The 18998-nt window shown below is 42.4% G+C and overlaps 1 protein-coding gene across 4 annotated transcripts in view; it reads right to left on the bottom strand.

Moving 5' to 3' along the window:
- Positions 1–18476, bottom strand: part of ULK1 (unc-51 like autophagy activating kinase 1) — a 123050-nt gene extending 104574 nt beyond the window's left edge. For 2 of the 4 annotated variants that reach the window (XM_077461768.1, XM_077461767.1), the window contains exons 1-3: positions 17907–18476; positions 15773–15865; positions 15643–15684 (exon numbers count right to left, since the gene is read on the bottom strand). In XM_077461768.1, coding sequence (XP_077317894.1) covers positions 15643–15684; positions 15773–15865; positions 17907–17996 — 225 coding nt within the window. In that variant the 5' untranslated portion in view covers positions 17997–18476. The remainder of the gene's footprint in view (positions 1–15642; positions 15685–15772; positions 15866–17906) is intronic. The other 2 variants (XM_077461771.1, XM_077461770.1) reach the window with 1 other exon arrangement.
- Between the last annotated feature and the right edge of the window lie 522 nt (positions 18477–18998).

Consider the following 18998-nt stretch of genomic DNA (forward strand, 5'->3'; position numbering starts at 1 on the left):
ACTGGTCTAGGGCCAACTGAAGGCAAAATTTGAATGTTTGCATGTTTCTACATTTAAAGAAAATGGAAACCTTATGACATACCCAAAAGTATTTTTTTTTAATATTAATAAATGTGTATAGTTTGAATATAAAACAAATATTTGGAATATATATTCTATATAATATATTTTGAATATAAATCATATTTGTGTATTTGATTATTCAATTTACAAAGTTTATGACTAACCTAAGGCCAAGAAATAACCAGCACATACGTTGGTGGTCTTCAACGTGCTGCAATAAAGGAGTGTCTGGTGGTAAATCTGCAAGGCTAAGACTTTAATAAATAGGATCGGCCCTAGTCAAGCATTTGTTGTGTCTGCTCTGATGTTTGATGTGAACACAGCTGACCTAAATCCTTCAGCCTGTCCTCATACAAACCCCGCTCTTTGGAAACACAATAAGCTTGCAGTTCTGTCTATCAAGCTGCAAGGTAGCACCAGGACACAGGTGCAATGAGGGTGTACATAAACTCTGTGCGAACAGTAAAAGAGAGATAACACTTTTATAATGTATTCTTTGCCTTGATTTCATACTGCTGGCTACTCTGGGTGAAAACACACTGTGACATTTTGCGCAAACATTCTTTGTTGATAGCCATTTAAAATGACGCAACTTACGCGCGCAACAAAACAGCTTGGCGATACATATTTTGAGGCTTTGTTTAAATACCAACACTGCCAATATCCAAAGGAGATGAAACTAAATGTCATTTCAGTATGAGGGTGTGATACACAAACACTCAGTGTATATTGGCTGAAGCCTAGAACACGCCTCCAGACGTAAATAGGGCCAATGGAAATGTCTACTGCATACAAACAATCTGTAGGAGAGTCGCAGTGACAACCTCAGTGAACCTGTTACCAGACTACTCTATAAAGTAACAACGTCTAGAAAGATCAAGTAACATAAGCTACACTGTTCTGCTTCTAAAAACTCCTTCACTGTCTGTACAGGCAAACCCAAACATTTCAGTAGGTCATGGAGACGCCCACATAGCTTTGTGGAAGGTGAAGAATGTCTGAACTCCATTAAAAATTAAAGTGGTTGTAAACCCTTACATAAACCCAGTGGAGTGACAAACCTCTGGTGGTACACAGAGATTAAACAAATCATCCTACATAAAGTTGTACGTGTTTACCCTGCAGTGTTCTCTTCTCTACATCTGTTCAAATTCCAGGATTTATAAAGCTTGTCTGGGAAATCAGAAAAAAGGGGGGGGGGAATCTGAAGTCAACACTGCAGAGCTCAGTGAGAAGAACTTTGAGAGCAGATTTGAGTGGAGTGGAGGGGACAAAGTGCTTATAAACAGATCTGAGGCTGTCAATCAGCTGGAGGTCCCATCGCTGTCACCATTTTTCTTTTGGTGTCAAGAAAACTTCTCAGAAGTAGTTCATGCTGCTGGCGAAGGAACAAGGCGCTCTTAATTGAGACAAATACCCACTATAGAGGGCTCCTCCATAACATGATATTGTTTATTACAGATTACAGCTATAACGTTAATGAAGAGCACAGGGTGTGGAGCACTCAAGACCCCGATACTGTTAGATATCCAAGTTGGGGACGGTTGGCCATAGATGCACAAATTCCTTCACCCACACAAGCGAGGTGGATGGAGGAATCCTCCCCGCTGTGCAATTGTATTCCAACAGAGGGACTCCTCTGCTGTCAGATTACTCTGATCCGTGCTGCAGTCTCTGATTGACAAAAGTATTCCAACGTTCCCATTTGACAGAAGTCAGTTGTTAGATCAACTTGTGTCAAGCAGGAATGACCATACATGAATTTAACATTTTGCCAGCCCCTGCTAAACCAGCTGAATTGCAATACAGCTATGGCCAGTTTATGTTGTCTAGTATGGTGGCTTATTCTAGCCATCTCTTTAGTATGTAAAGTAACATATGTAACAATAACAATAACAAATAACAATGTAACAATGTGACCAAAAGGTATAAAAAGGAGAAAAGTGTCAAATAGATTGCTAAAATTAGGGGTGTCCAGTCCGCAGGCCGCATGCTGCCCTAGAGCAGTGGTCATCAACCCTGTCCTCAGGGCCCACGAACAGGCCAGGTTTGCAAGATAACTGAAATACATCACAGGGGATATAATTTGCTGCTCAGTGATTGCAGTATTCTAGTTTGCATCTCTCCAAGGGGATACATAAAACCTGGCCTGTTAGTGGGCCCTGAGGACAGGGTTTATGACCACTGCCCAGAGAGATTAGCATGCAGCCCAGACCCGTCTGGAGATGTTGGGCATGCTGTGCATGCACAACAGCCTACAAAGACATGCCGGGCAAATGCACCTAGAGGGATCCTGGGGCTGCCATGTTTGCAAAAGCACTCGCAGCAAGGAATGCAAGGGCACCAGGTAAGTACATGCTGCATTGCTGTTTCCCTCGACATGAGAAAGGGGCCAGGAGCAACACAGAGGGACCCGAGAAGAGGAGGATCCCGGCTGCCCTATGCAAATTCACTGGGGGGGGGGGCTCCCCAGGTAGAGCTCCTCTAAGTAGACCAGCATTTGGGGTAAGGGTCAGTGGTATTGGTGGGGGGATTTTCATCAGCACGTGTCGTATGGATTTATCTGGATCCATATCTATGAACTTTCCATCTCCCAATGATATAGACTTTATTCATGTTCAATACACGCTGCATTTATTCTATATTGTTTTTTTACCAGAAAACTGTGCTAGCTGCTTTTTATTTAGTTTCTTTTTATATTGCAATACATCTCAAGTGCAGGCGTTTTGAGATTTTTTTGATTGGATCTAGGAAGGTGCCTCCTAAACCCCTCCCCCTGCCCAAAACTCCCCACAGCACATGCATAGGCTACGTTCACATTGGCAATTAGGGCCAGTGCGAAGTGTAGTGGCAGTTCCTCCTGACTTGTCATTATAGTGAATGGGCCCAGTGGCCGCACCTACTCACTGAGAGCAGCAGGAGGAACTGCTCTTCAGCTATCCTTATTGTTAGTGTATTATATGTGACAACTTCTTTTCTTTCAATGTGGCCCAGGAAGGTAAAAAAAAAGGTTGAACATCCCTAGTTTAGATTTTTTATTTATTTTTTTTATATATTTTATTTATTGGCAATAAAAAAAGCCAATACATTGAGGGTTCCAAAGGGCCCCTCTTTATCAAGGCATAGAAATGCTGGATTAGGAGTGATCTGGACAATGAGAAATAAAAATCCAGGAATGGAAGATTTTATTCAGGATTGCAAAACCCGCTCCAGGTGCTTGTTTGGCAACCACAACTCCGCATACTGTGCTATAGTTTAACAAATGAGTGTATATAAAAGTCAGATTACAGCTGTGACTTCCATAACAATATTACACAGGGGTTTTTTTGTTCAATGAACTCAAATTTGCACCTTTTATTATGGGACCAAATGTCTCCGATAAGCCATTAACTATTAACTCACTGCACTGCGGTGTTATCTTCAGGGACAATTATCCAGCCATCTGTGCGCTCTGCTGACAATCACCCAGTGGGTGTGGCCAAGGTTGTTCACCGGCAGCAGGTGGGGGCCACTAAGACAAGGTATATGCAACAGCTGCTAAATGGAAGAATATAGCAACATCTTTGTTGTCTATTTAAGCCCCAGCCTACACCTGCGAGATTTATCATGCGATTTGATAGTTTCAGTCGCACCCTATTGCCAACAATGGAACTGTTCATATCACTGTGACTTGTGTCGCAGCAATTATGAAAAAAGGTTCCTGCATTACTTATTACCTATTTCATTGCGACTTGCAAAGACTTCCGTTACATGAAGTCGCAATTAAATCAGCAGTGCAAATCGTACCGATATATGGTTTTGAAATCATGCTAAAGCAGCGCGATTAGTTGACCTGTCTTGTAAGGAGATTGTCAGAAATAATCATTTTCTAGCAGACCATACCATCACAGGGCCATATCATTTTCCTGCAACATCCTGCTTTAAATAAACAGTCTGAGGATTTTAGTAGTCATTTACTAAAACTGGAGGGTGCAACATCTGGGGCAACTCTGCATAGAAACCAATCAGCTTCCAGATTTTTTGTCAAAGCTTAATGGAACAAGCTGAAGTTAGAAGCTGATTGGCTATCACGCACAGCTGCACCCGATTCTGAGTGCACCAGTTCTAGTACATCTACCCCATTGTATCTGAGATGATCATTGAGTACAATACAAACATTCATTTCCTTTGATCAATTTTCAATATTAACAGTTTATTGAAAAAAGTAAATAGAAATCAAACTGATGGTTTCTGAATTGATCAATTGCTCTATACGCTAAAAAATCCACCTGAAGCATACATTTGTATTGTGCATCTGATCCTTTAAAATGGATTGAAAGCAACTAAAATGGCAATAAAAAAAAAAAAAAAAGGAGGATAATTGCTAGGTTTGAGCAGAATATAAAAAAGGATCATTTCACTGAACAGAGTGTTGGGCCTTCATCGTGCCAATGTGGTGTTATTTACTAGCCTTAACCTATACTTGGGTTTTTATGACTAAAATGTCATGCATGTCCAATAGAGCTGCACGATTCTGGCCAAAATGAGAATCAGGATTTTTTTTTTTATTTTTTTTTTCCATTGTCCATTTTTTTGCATGCTAATCTCGCGTCGAATCTGATGAATTTACTAAAGTTACGAAAATTCTCGTACGACAGGATAAAAATTCAGAAGTGATGTAATGTGTTGTAATGCATTTCTCAACGACAGCTGTACTGATTAAAATCTGGCATTGTATGAATAAAAAATTTCCGTGCATGTTCGATAGAATAATATCAGATAAATTGTCCTGATCGGCTCTCGAACGATCTGATTATCGTACGATCAATTTGATTTTCGGATCATGTTTACAGGGCATTAGGCTGACCATACACTATACAGTTTCCTCTGTAGTGTAAGGGCCTGCCTGATAGCACACAAATTGAAAAGGGTTTAAGTTTTGACCCTAGCTTATATAGGGTTTGGTAAATCGAAAGGACCGTTGAGCAATAAAATTGTATAGTGTATGGCCAGCCTAACTCCCAGATTTTTAATATGTTAAATCTACAACCAACTATATAGTCCAAGGGGCTACCAAGAAAATATTGCCGATCTGACAAAAACGAATTCCTGAAAATTTTTATTTTGTTTGTTTATTTCAGGTACTTACATAGCGCCATCAATTTACAAAGAGCTTTCCATATATATTATGAGACTCGTAGGCTGGTAAAACAGCAAAACCAAGTAGATGCCAACTATAAAAAATTACCAAACACACACACACACACACACACACCACCAGAATACAAAATTTAAACAAGAATTTCCTTTTTTTCACTTCTATCCTCCTGACTCATCACTGTTTATTAGCATCCACATTGGTATTTTGTCGAATTTCAGTTTAATGAATTATTTCCTCTAGATGACTTGAAGCATCAGTTATCTATGCATGTAAACGTGATAACATGAGTGAAGACTAAAGCATCTCTGTTTCATAGCACACAAGTGACACTAGGCTGAGTCATGATCTTAAAAAAATAATCGCAGCAACCTTGCTGAACAACACCCTGCCACATTCAACTGTTGTCAACAACATAGCAGTCCTTTATGCAACTTTTTCCTGTGGTCCATTTGATAGTTTTCTTTGTTATATATTACATTTATACTTTTTCTCATAATCTATAGATTGTTCAGGAATCAAAAAATAAATAAAAAAAAAGAGACAGAGGAGGTCCCAAAGAATTGGAATATCCCTAATTAATCTAATAAAATCTAAAATTGTATCATTTAAAACATTTAGTCCTTTATGACAATTCTGATGTCTCACTGAGCTCCCAGGTCAGATGTCTTTACAGCACACCAATAAACAAAAGTAAATGGCTCTATTTTGACCAATAGGGTGACAGGACAAATGAAGATTATGGACTGGCAAACTGATCCTGAATTGATTTGTTGTGGTCTTTCATGGGCTGGTGTCCCCAAGAAAAAACACATGGCGAGACCAATCTTTGTAGTACAAGAACCTGTTGTTCCAGAATAAATGTGCCTAACAGAACTGTTATATGAACATTTAACACCTTTCTCCTCTCATCTCACTGAAAAAAAAAGGGAAGGAGGAATGGGTTCCCAAGAGTTTTCAAAGGAGTTGCACAGGAAAACAAGAATGCAAGAATGCAAGTATTCATTGTTGTCCCATAAAGTAGGCAACCCTTAGGCCGGATCCACGCTGTAACCCGCTGAACATTGCACAGGGGCGCTGTGCGTTCCTGTTCCCTGGTTCAGGGCCCATTCTATGCCTGAATTCGGCCCTGAAATTGAGCCAAAGATGCACAGCATTTCTGTGCATTGCGCTCCGCAGCTGCAGCGGAGATATGTGAACCGGCTCCATAGGGAGCCAGTCACATTCTCCTGCTATGCAAATTGGATGCAGGGAAATCTGCATTTAATTTGCATAGGTGTGAACCAAGCCCAAGCCTAAACCAAGCAATATACTAGGCCAGTGATGGCGACCCTTGGCACCCCAGATGTTTTGGAACTACATTTCCCATGATGCTCAACTACACTGCAGAGTGCAGGAGCATCATGGGAAATGTAGTTTCAAAACATCTGGGGTGCCAAGGTTCGCCATCACTGTACTAGGCCAACACTCGTTGGGTGGGTTATTTATGGCTACCCCAACACTAAATGACAACAGAATGTAATCTGTCACTGTTACTACCCCACATGTGCATAGCTAAACTTTGTCAGCCAGTGAGAGACTGTCCTAGACCAGTGGTCTCCAAACTGTGGCCCTTTGCTTGTCCTTTATCTAGCCCTTGGGGCACTATTCCTGCCACTGATACTAAACACTATTCTGCCAACTGACACCAACAACGGTGCACCATTTCTCACACTGACAAAAAAAGCCCCAACAATGGGACACTATACCTCCCAATAATGCCATTGATGGGGCACTATTCCTCCCACTAATACCAAATGTGGCAATGTTTACTCGCACTGATGCCAGAAAAATTTCCGCACCCGCTAGCTTAAAATTATTATATATACATATATACACACACACACACACACACATATATATTTACACCTATGTTATCCATTCTCCACTCTGCCTGCAGAATTTTGGGCATCTACAAAAATTTACTTGGAGAAGCTCAACCCCTGCTGCACTCGGATTTCCATGTCATGAGCAACAAGACTGGGGACACGTGGCACCCACATCACAATTCAAACAATCCTGCGATGGAGGGTACCAGTGCTGTAGTGGGCATTCATGCATTACAGCACGTTTCCCAAGGGGTCTAGAGTGGGGCTAGCAGCTCTTTAATAGTGAATCAGAGTGACCTACACTGCCCTACAATATTAACAAATCTTTCTAGATGCTACCCACAGCACCCCTGTGTATAAATATACTAAATTGTTATAGGTCATTAAAGAAGGGAGTGGGGATAAGATGGAGGCCCCCCAATGTGCTGATCAGGAGCATGGGGTCAGGCGGGCGTCCTTCATTCTCCTACTCTCTCTCTCTCTCTCTCTACCTATTCTGTAAATTTCCTCCTGTCTTATGTCTGTATACACGATTCTACGAGTCTTCATCTACCTTTCCCACTTCTCCTCTTTCTCCCCTTTCACCTTAACATAAGTCACATGAATGATTAATAATTAGGCTAGTGGTGTAACGCAGGACTTGAATCCAGCTTTAAATGTGCATAGGTAGTGGTGTATTGTCTAAAATTATGTATTGTCGTTTTTCTATATTTTTTTTTTTTTACAAAACCCATGGCTCTCTAAAGCCAGGACTGTACAACCATGCCATTGAATAGAAGTATAGGCGGTCCATTCGTTATATGCCACATGCCATACTGAGTAATGTAGCTTGTGACTACCTTTCCTCATTTACTGTACCTTGTTGTTTTTCTGTATCTTTGTTAAAAATTGGAAATTCAATAAAAATATGTTGTTTAAAAAAAAAAAAAAAAAAAAATAAAAAGGAGGGAGTGTAGGAATTCCCAGGAAACCACTGACTACATATGTTATCTTCTTAACAGCACACAGTGTGAATTATTAACGTTTACTTTAGCTTTTTATCTCAATCTCAAATTGTCTAATCCAGGGATAGGCAACCCCCGGTACTGGTGCCACCAGTGGCACACAAAGCCTCTTTTGCTGGCACTTGACTATCCCCATCAGCAGAGCAGTGCAGGGAAGTGTCAGTGAGACACGAATGCATTCCAATTTCAGAATTCCCCACATACACTGAGGGGGAGGCACTGCACCCCCACACGTTGTAAAAGAAGGGAAACATTGTTTGGTTCTCTAACTTTGCTGTAGCTGCGAATGTCAGCTTTTGTGATGGGGAAGAGATTGGGTGCAGTGCTGCTGAGAGGATGATGACTGTCATTGACCACTGCTAAAACCAATCACAGTCCTGCTAGCCCCGCCCACCATCTGGTGGAAAATGACTTGCTTGGTTGCCAGTACCAATCTCAGAAAGAAGGGATTTCACTGTGATTGAGAAAACCCCAATCAGGTGACAGTTTGTGGAATTACTGTTGAGCTTCTGGGAACTTTGTTGAAATTTTTCCTGAACATTTGTGTCACTTACTACTGAACCCCGGCACTATGTGTCCCTTTAAGCCAGAGCCAGTATTCAGCGCAATGAAAATCATACCCAACTTTTGCTGCAGCGCAGAGCGCTGCAATTTTTCTCAGCTGCGAGGGCCCAACTTATGATCCTGCACACAGGCCCACTGTTTTCAGAAAATGCCCCTGCCCTGAGCTCATCATTGCGCATCTATTCCATATGCTTGTATATGGAATCACATACAACGTTGGCTGGATGCCAGAGGTGGATCAGCAGGATGAGTGTGCCAGGACAGGTAGATGTGTCTTATCTCTGCCTCCTTTCACCACTCTGCATATCACATACCGTATATCATAGAGGAGAAGAGGGTGGAGCAGGAGGGTACAGCGGTGGGGAAGAGATGTGCAGGGGGTTACAGAGGTGGGGCAGATGTGCAGGGTAGTACAGTGGTGGGGCAGATGAGCAGGTGGTACAGTGATCTGAGGTGTGGAGTTGCAGGAATTGGGGCTGATCTGAGGTGAGAGTGCAGGATGTTAATTTCTCACTACTAAATGTAGTAGTAGTTTACAGCATTTACTTTATAAAAAAAATCCTTATTGTGATTGAGTGTGAAGTTAAAAAAAAAAAAAAAAATTAATAAAAGCTCTCAAATTTCTTTGAAAAACATTTTTTGCCACACAGTGTCTAATAACAGACAAATATATATATATCAAAAATAAAAAGCACACAATACAATGAATGATTTACACATAAATAAATAAAGAAGGGAAGGAGCATAGTAGAAGACTCTTTCAAAAGCAGTAAGGAATCCTATTGATATGGGGAAACTGCTCCAAGTCTGCTCCGGTTTTACCAAATCAGCTTCTGCGTGTCAGCTGAGTAGCCCTGAACCAAGAAATCTGTACTGTCAACCAAGAGGCATTATCCAATGAGATGGCTGGACACAAAGTAGTACTATATCTTACACTACCTATTCTTTTACTGTAAGGAAAAGAGGCCAAAAAAAAAGAAAAAAAGTTTGCTAGAAATGGGCAAATGTAATTATCTATATAATTATATGAGAAAACAAATACTGCCCATTTAAGTTTTTATCACTTTAAATGAATCACTGAATAAAACATCTAAATAATGACTAATGATGTTATTCACATGCACCATGCCCTGATGTGCCGTAAGTGCTGTAATTTGTTGCATAATAAAACAGGTTTACAGCACATCCAATGGAAATAAATAAATAGAATAAAACATTTCTGCCATACTAGAAGTCCAGCATCACTTCCTGCATGGCAGGTGCCTGAAAACAGACATGTGTAGTGTACCTTTTATTTCTCAGCTAAAGAATTTAGATGTGTGACTGGCATATCCTAATGTAGAATTCAAATGAAGTCTGACTAGATGTACACTTATCTGTAATTAAAATGCTGGATAGTTAAAGTAGACCTTCACCTGAAATGACAGTCAGCATCATTCCATACATACAATCAGCCTGTTACACAATCATTTTTTTTTTTTTTTTTTTTTTCAGAAAGCAATAGCTACATCCAAGCTACTTTGTCAATGTTTTTTTTTTTATTATTATTTTTTTTTTTTTTAAGCCATACCTGGTATGTCCAATGCCTATGATTGGTTATAGATCACTGCACTTGATTGGGTTAGTATAAGACTTTTTGGCATAACTCATCACATGCTGCTCACCAAGCCCTAGATGATTTTTGCAAGAACAATGGCCAATAACTAGAGAAGTTGGCTCTATTTCTAGACAACATCTATGCTGCTATGCTATAACACAGCAGTTCTGAGCAGCAGTACAGCGATCCAGGTAACATCCCTGGTGCTAATTTTCGATCAGGGTCACCCAAACTAGGGAAGTTTTGCATTTAGAAGGTTCAGTGTGTTCTGCCAGTCAGGAATGCTCCCAGCTGTCAGAATACAATAGTGCTGCGGGATTCCCTGACTTTTCACTAACTGTTTTCAATGGGAAATCAAGCAGTTTTTTCCCCTCCACCCATGGGCAGGAGGAGAGGAGGGGTGGACACAGAGGCTGCATGCAATTCTGCAGCCTTAGAACCTGAGACCAGAGGGTCCAGCATCAGAAGCATAGCAATAGTTATAGTTCTGACACTCAGAAAAAAAAAAAGCAAACTGTAAATTAAAGAGATGGAATGGACCTTGCTGGACTTAACCACTACTGATCCAGCACATTTTACAAAGTAGCTGAATTGTGTGTTGAGTTATTTTGAGGGAACAGCAAATGTACAGTGTTATACAAGCTGTACACTCACTACTTTACACTGTAGCAAAGTGTAATTTCTTCAGTGTTGTCACATGAAAAGATATAATAAAATATTTACAAAAATGTGAGGGGCGTACTCACTTTTGTGAGATACTGTATATGAAAGCTCAGTGACTTGCTAGGTAGGAAGCAAGTAATACATCACCAGAACACGCACCTTACAAAAAAAATAAAAAAATTCAGCAACTTTAGCAACCATATTTCCCTCTTCACAGATTCTTCCCAAAAACACAAAAAAGTAACTGTAAAATGTAATCAAGGTATCTGGGGACACAATCAAGTGTAGCATCCAGGAGCCAGCCAGTTCCAGTTAGTCTGTGAAATTTAGATCAGCTTGTTCTTGCTTTATTATCACTTGTTTGCATTAGCTGCTAAGCATCTTACACAAACAGTGCAAAGTACATCATGCTATAGAGAAATATTATATTGCATGTTAAGAGACGAGGAACCAAACCGGTGGGAAAGTACTTAAGATAAAGTTCCAATCTCTAATGATTATTTAGTGGCTACACAACTTCATGACACTAGTGGTTTATTAATGGATGTAACAAACATCCATACAAATGTGTGCATACATCCACACCAACAATTCGGAGAGGTCCAATTATTTCAGTTGAATCATTCAGTATTTAAAGATATCCATTACAATGTTGAATATGTTCATTTTACATAAAACAGCAAGGGGGGGGGGGGGGGGGGGGGGGTTGTTCAATGAACAGCAGAAGAGGTAGAAATATTGAAAGAAAAAAAATATAAGTGTGTCTAAAGCCCCATACACACCATCAGATTTTCTGCAGATTTTTGTCTTTACCAAAACTATAAAATATGAGGTCAAACCTTAAGTGTTTCAATGTGTATGCAATCAGGCAGGCCCTTGCACTACATGGTTTTGGTAAATCTGAAGACAAAAATCAGCAGAAACTCTGATAGTATGTATGGGGCTTTAGCCTAGGATCATAGAATTTTTGTATCAGAAAACATTACAAAGCCATATGTGAGAACAAAGAAAATGTGACCTGTCACAACATGACCAATCTTCAACATGTCGGAGTACATGTTTCATTTTCATTGTTCTCCATTCACTCAGCCTTTCCCTGCCAGAATGTCCCATTTGCCCAGTATATCCCAACTCAAACACCGTGTACTTAGCCACCGCGGCAGACAGACTTGTAGTTACAATCAGGGCTGCTGTTAGAAATCACGGGGCCCTGTACACCATACCCGACAGCCGACCCCCCCCAAAATATAAAATATCTTTGCTAAAATGCCACAGATGCTATTGCTTTGCAGCCATGACTGAAATTATGCCCCTGTTGAGCAAGACACATTCACATAAATAGTGCTGCTCTGCAACTGCCCCTCAACAGCGTGCAAAGCATACTGTCGTGGTGTAATATGCTGCGTACACGAGATCAGAATTTTGGCCAGCAAAAGAGCTATGAGAGCTTTTCATCAGAAAACGTGACCGTGTGTATGCTCCATCGGAATTTAGCTGGCCGAATTTCCACCAGCAAAGATTTGATAGCATGTTCTCAATTTTCTATCAGAAATTCCGATCATGTGTATGCAATTCCGACGCTCAGATTCAACTATGAGATGGAAGCTATTGGCTACTAGGTGTTGAACTTTCTTTTTATAGTCCCGCCGTACGTGTTGTACGTCACTGCGTTCTTGGCGGTCGGAATTTGATGCGACCATGTGTAGGCAAGACAGTTTGAGCGGAATTCCGATGGGAAAATCATCAGAGCTTTTTCCGATGAGAATCATGTGTACGTGGCATTAGTGTGGGGATAAAGCAGGCAGTGAGGAGGCATATTGCCTCACTCAGCCAGAGGAAGAAAACCGGTAGCTCAGAGAAGGATCCCCAAGAGTCACAAGGCACTACAGCCAACCCTCCTGCTCGGCAGGTACCCGGGCCCTTCTTTTGAACTGATGAAGTCCTGGAACAGGAGGGCCAGCTGTACTACCTTATCAGCGGCCCTGGTTTCAATGGACTGGGAGGTCGCTAATGAGCACCCTTCTAATCTACCGACACGTCTTTCAGCTCTCAAACAGAAAGATCTTAGCCCATGTCTGGGTACAGAGCCCAACTAAAATACAGTTATAAATAAACTCCATTGGAGAAAGAGATGTTAGAGTGCATTGAAAACATTTTTTTAAGCTTTACATAGATTAGGGAAAGTTTAGAACCTTTGTCAGGTTGTCATTGCTTTCTGTGTCTCCACAGATCTACAGAACAGGAAGTGAAGGGAAATATATCCAATGATCAAAGGGGGAAAGGGAGAAAAAAAATAAAAATTAAAAAAAATACAAAAAAAAAGGCTGTTTTAACCATTTCCTACTAGAGCTGCACGATTCTGGCCAAAATGAGAATCACAATTTGTTTGCTTAGAATAAAAAGATCACGATTCTCTCACAACATAAAATCTTTCACATTATACAAAAAAAAATTAAAAATGAAACCAACAAATGTCAGAAAAAGGTTTAGTGTTTAAACTTTTTTCACTTACACACAAAGTCTATTCCATTGACAAATTGTTACAATGTTTATACTTAAAGTGGTTGTAAACCCTTACAACCAAACTTTGACCTACAGGTAAGCCTAGATTAAGGCTTACCTGTAGGTCCAAGAAATATCTCCTAAACCTACACGGTTTAGGAGATATTTGCCGAAAGGCAGGCGCACTGAGCGCGCCACGGTCAACGGCGATATGCCGCGAGTGCTCCCGTGCACAACATCACCCTCAACTACGTAACTATCCTTTACAGCCAAGGAAGCTGCTTCTGTTTGATCTGCAACTAACGTTGGTGCTGCACACGTGATCAGCTATGACACCAGCCATTTAATGGTTTGACAGTTAGGTTGAGGACACAATCAAATGTGACAGTTAGCAATCCCAGCATTCCAGGAATGTAACAGTTTTTTTTTTAAACTGATGGGTTTAGTTCTGCTTTGAGTTACTGCTGTTCAGGGGATCCGGGCTTCAGCGAAGTGGCAGTTTATGGCAAGAAGAAACAGGAGCCATGCTGGAGAAAATTTACGGCACATACCAATTTTGGTAGCACAACACAATGTGGAATGTAAGTTTCTGGCTAAAAAAACATTTTTTTTTTAAATCAAAGTTGTTACGGGTAAAGTTCCACATTAACCACTTGCCAACTGCTGCACGCCGGTATACGTCGGCACAATGGTAGCATTGGGCAAATGGGCATACCTGTACGTCCCCTTTAACCACTTCTCGATCACCTCACGCAGATATACTGTGGCAGAAGGGTGTGTACAGGCAGATTAACGTACCTGTACATTGCCCTTAGGAGGCGGCTTGCGGGGAGCTCCATAAGTGTGATCGCAGGTCCCACGGACTCAATGTAAGTGGGAATACCTGCAATCGTCTCGCGGAGGAAGAACGGGGAAATGCTGATGTAAACAAGCATTCCCTGTTCTCTCGTTCTGCCTAATGACACTGATCACAGCTCCCTGTGATCGGAATCGGTGATCAGTGTCGTGTCACACATAGCCACCCCCAAGTTAGAATCACTCCCTAGGACACAGCTAACCCCTACAGAGCCATTTATTGGTTAACCCCTTCACTGCCAGTGACATTTACACAGTAATCAATGCATTTTTAATTGTACCAATTGCTGTATAAATGTAAATGGTCCCAAAGGTGTCTGATCTGTCTGCCATAATGTCGCAGTTCCGATAAAATAAATAAAAAAATAATAATAATCTGTGATCGCTGCCATTACTAGTAAAAATAAAAAAACGCCATAAAACTATAACTTATTTTGTAGACGTTATAACTTTTGTGCAAACTAATCAATAAATGCTTATTGCTAATTTTTTTTGGTTTATAGTGCAAAAAATAAAAACCGCAAAAGGTGATCAAATACCACCAAAAGAAAGCTCTAATTGTGGGGGGGGGGGGGGGGCAAAGGACATCAATTTTGTTTGGGAGCCACGTCGCACGACCGCGCAATTGTCAGTTAAAGTGACGCAATGGCGAATCACAAAACGTGCTCTGGTCAGGAAGGGGGTAAAATCTTCCGTGACTGAAGCGGTTAAACAACATACATAAGGATGTAAACATACCAATACATAATGTTTACTAAATAGATCCAAACAATCCAATGTTATACATATTGAAGAATCGGGTATGTCAATGAGCTAGCCGTTCTCCCATGTCCTACACACACACACACACACACACCACAACAAAACCACTGCAAATCATGTACTCGGTCGGCTGTCAGGCTATGGCAGCGCTGACACCGCGCACACTGTCGGGAGTTGTAGTTCCGGTCTGCACACAGGCAATGCAAACAACAGCGACTTCGAACTACAAATCCCGAAGGCCTGCGCGCATCCTGACAGCTGGGCGGCGTTTTCTTAGAATTCCGTGACGCACTACAGAGCGTGGAGCCAATGAGCGCGCAGCGAGGTGGAATGTCAACAAACAAGGAGACGACCACGTGATAATGAAAGCCGAAGGGGGAGAATGCAGAGGCTGCTGGCCGTGGATGGGGGGGGGGGGGAGTTGTGTGAATGGAGTGATTGTCCCCCTGCCTCAAACCTTACAACTCTCACACAGCAAACTGACATTATATAGAGTCCGATAACTAAAGAAAGCCACACACATCAAGGAGGGGCCCAATCTAACACAGGACACATTGCCAGATGTCAGTGAAATCAATAGATCGTTTTTATTATTGACACTAAAAATAGATGGGTTTAATCATTTACCTGGAAATCATATAAGGCGACAATGTTTTCATGTTTCAGCTCCTGGAATGGAAACACCAACTGTCAATTTCAATATTACACCATCAAACTGCCAATCTGTCCCTCATCACACCACAAACACTGGGCTTACCTTCAGGATTTTGATTTCCTTCCCTAAAAGGGTCTGAGATTTGGCCAGGTTTTTCTTATTGATGCATTTTACTGCAACCTCCAGGTCCTGCTTCTGTGAATGGAACACAACACAATGTAAACCTTCCCCCCAGATGATGGAATATCACAGAAAATATACAATTCAGGATGACAACACTAGTCCAGACATGTCCTGCCCACAATCCAGGGAGTACACAGTACACCTCCAGAGGATGGCCAGGAACACTCCATGTGCCAAAGCCTGGATTTATTTATGTCCCATGCTGGGGTTCCTAGAATAGCTCTAATCTTAGAAGGCTGACCAGTTTTATAATACAAATATCCCCTATTAAATTGCAGCACTGTGTCCCAAGCACTTTGTCATGTGTTATTAGAATATCTACAATGCATGTGTTTGGTAGCATCACCTTCCACCCAAAAAAAACAAACAAACAGCCAGCCAGGTATTTCTGTAAACAACCATTCAGTGCAGATGTTTTTGTTTCTTCATTTATCTCACAGGTAAGTTCTGGGGCCTTGCAGTGCTTGGACCTGGTGCTTCTTTTTGGTTCAAAAATGGCCCCTTTATCTTATTTATTTTTTAGAGTTTGTAGCCTCCCCAACCCCTTTACCTGCGTAAACACTATAGCTCCCCACCCCTTTACCTCCGTAAACACTGTAGCTCCCCACCCCTTTACCTCCGTAAACACTATAGCTCCCCACCCCTTTACCTCCGTAAACACTGTAGCTCCCCACCCCTTTACCTGCGTAAACACTGTAGCTCCCCACCCCTTTACCTGCGTAAACACTGTAGCTCCCCACCCCTTTACCTCCGTAAACACTGTAGCTCCCCACCCCTTTACCTCCGTAAACACTGTAGCTCCCCACCCCTTTACCTCCGTAAACACTGTAGCTCCCCACCCCTTTACCTCCGTAAACACTGTAGCTCCCCACCCCTTTACCTCCGTAAACACTGTAGCTCCCCACCCCTTTACCCCTGTAAATACTGTAGCTCCCCACCCCTTTACCTCCGTAAACACTGTAGTTCCCCACCCCTTTACCTCCGTAAACACTGTAGTTCCCCACCCCTTTACCCCTGTAAATACTGTAGCTCCCCACCCCTTTACCTCCGTAAACACTGTAGCTCCCCACCCCTTTACCCCTGTAAATACTGTAGCTCCCCACCCCTTTACCTCCGTAAACACTGTAGTTCCCCACCCCTTTACCTCCGTAAACACTGTAGTTCCCCACCCCTTTATCTCCATGGAGTTTGTAGCCCCCCCACCCCTTTATCTGTGTGGAGTTTGTAGGCCCCTCCTCAATCTACATTATCCCCCCCCCAAAACCCCCCATCTACATGGAGTTTGTATGCCCCAAGCCCTGGCTATGTGTGTGGGTTTTCTTAAAATAATCAAAAAGGCAAAGAGGATGACTGAAAGACAATAAGAATAAGACAATAACAGAGACACTCTGCTAGGAACTCCATAGGGAAAAAATTTGATGTTACATTGAAACGTGTGTGTGTGTGTGTGTGTGTGTGATATATCTTTAGATACAGTAAGGAAGGGTTAGAACCCCTGTCTGGTTTTATTGTCTGTGTGAGATTTACCTTCTCTATTAGTCCTTGTGAGTTGTTACCAGATCAAAACAGAAGGGACATCTACCACTAGGTACATTAGACTCTCTTAGTGGCACCCCCCCCCCCCCAATCGAAAAACACTGTGTGCTTTGGGGTATGTGAAATCGAACAATGTTACAGCGCTATGCAGCCGCAATTTTAAAAAGAGTTGAGGACCTTTCTCCCATGTTTTCCGCAGGCCCAAACATGGCACACAGAACCCACACAAGTATGAACCTAGCCTAAAAGTGTATTATAGCCTCTAGCCTTGGGAGTGAGAACTTCTTACTTCCTGTTGTGTCCACAGGACAGGAAGTGGAGGAAAATCTTCCCAATGGGTCGTTGGTGGTTTAACCCTTTCAAACTAAAAAGGTACACACACACACACACACTGAATGGTTCTATATAATCTTCACTGAGGACTATATATAGAAGTGTCAGCAGTCCTATAAATAAAAGGAAAAACAAGGGAAGGATGTAAACACACAATGACAAAGTGCCAGCCTTTCTCCCTTACCTCTTTGTGTCTGCCTTTAAAGACCACAGCAAAAGCTCCATGACCGATCAGGTCTTTCCGACTAAACTCAAACTTGCCCACAGACTCCATGGCCGATTCCTGGCCAGCGACAAGGGCTGGGGGTTTAGGGATGAAGTAGAGAAATGATGATGAGGAGGAGAGGAGGGGGGAGAAGAGGCGATCAGGAGCTGAGGAGCAGCTGGAAGAGAAGAGCTGCTCTCCTGTCCACCTCCCTTCTGCTGAGGATCAGGCTCCTGGGGCTCACTGACATGGGTTGCTGCTCCCAGCGCTCCGAGCTCCCCTGCTGCATGATGCTTGGAGATGTGTCCGGACTGGAAGGGGTGACGGTGCCCCTAGAAGAGGAGGACAGAAGGCCCCCCTCCCATACACAAGCCGTCAAGTGCCATGCTCATGGAACCTGTATCTCTGTCTGTCTGTCTGTCCGCTTTGTTTACAGGCCGGTCCTCCGCACTCAGCCTGCTGCTACTGCTGTCACCGCTGGGAGCTGATAATAGAGGCCCACAGCCGATTGCACAGCGTAGTCCTACAGCGGCTGGGCAGCACTGCGCAGGCGCGGCGGCGGCTCCAGAAGGCAGGGACTGCGCATGTCTATGCGAACCTGCTGCTGTTGCTTTGTTATTGCTGAGTGCTTTAAGTAACCCGAGCGGCCATAGAGGACAATGCTGAGGCGTGCAGGGGAAGCTCAAGCGTTCCACCTGTTGTTCTACTGCTGCTTTCTTTTACATTCAAGAAAGAATGGGTGCAAGTTACCTGTAACGGAACACCATTGCACCCTGAGGAGGAATCATGTTTAACATTAGGGTCACATATGTGTGCATGTCTGCGCACGCACGTCTCAGGTACAGCCGCCCAATCATTGGAACGGGTGGCTGTACCAGCAAGAAACATGACCCATTTTTAAAAACGCGGCACAGCGAAATGCGTGGTGCTGAGGTATCACACGTACAAAAACACATGCAGGAGCTTAAGGGTGGGTGCCGGTAAGAATCCATGGAACTTCCATCCAATTTGGGAGAAAGGACAACTAGAGGACATTGGAAAACCATGGCGCATTTCTGGTTGGCATTCCAA

This window comes from Lithobates pipiens, unplaced genomic scaffold (assembly GCF_037356315.1).
Source record: "Lithobates pipiens isolate NorthernLeopardFrog02 unplaced genomic scaffold, aLitPip1_a1.2 Scaffold_3, whole genome shotgun sequence".
NCBI classification, from domain to species: Eukaryota; Metazoa; Chordata; class Amphibia; order Anura; family Ranidae; genus Lithobates; species Lithobates pipiens.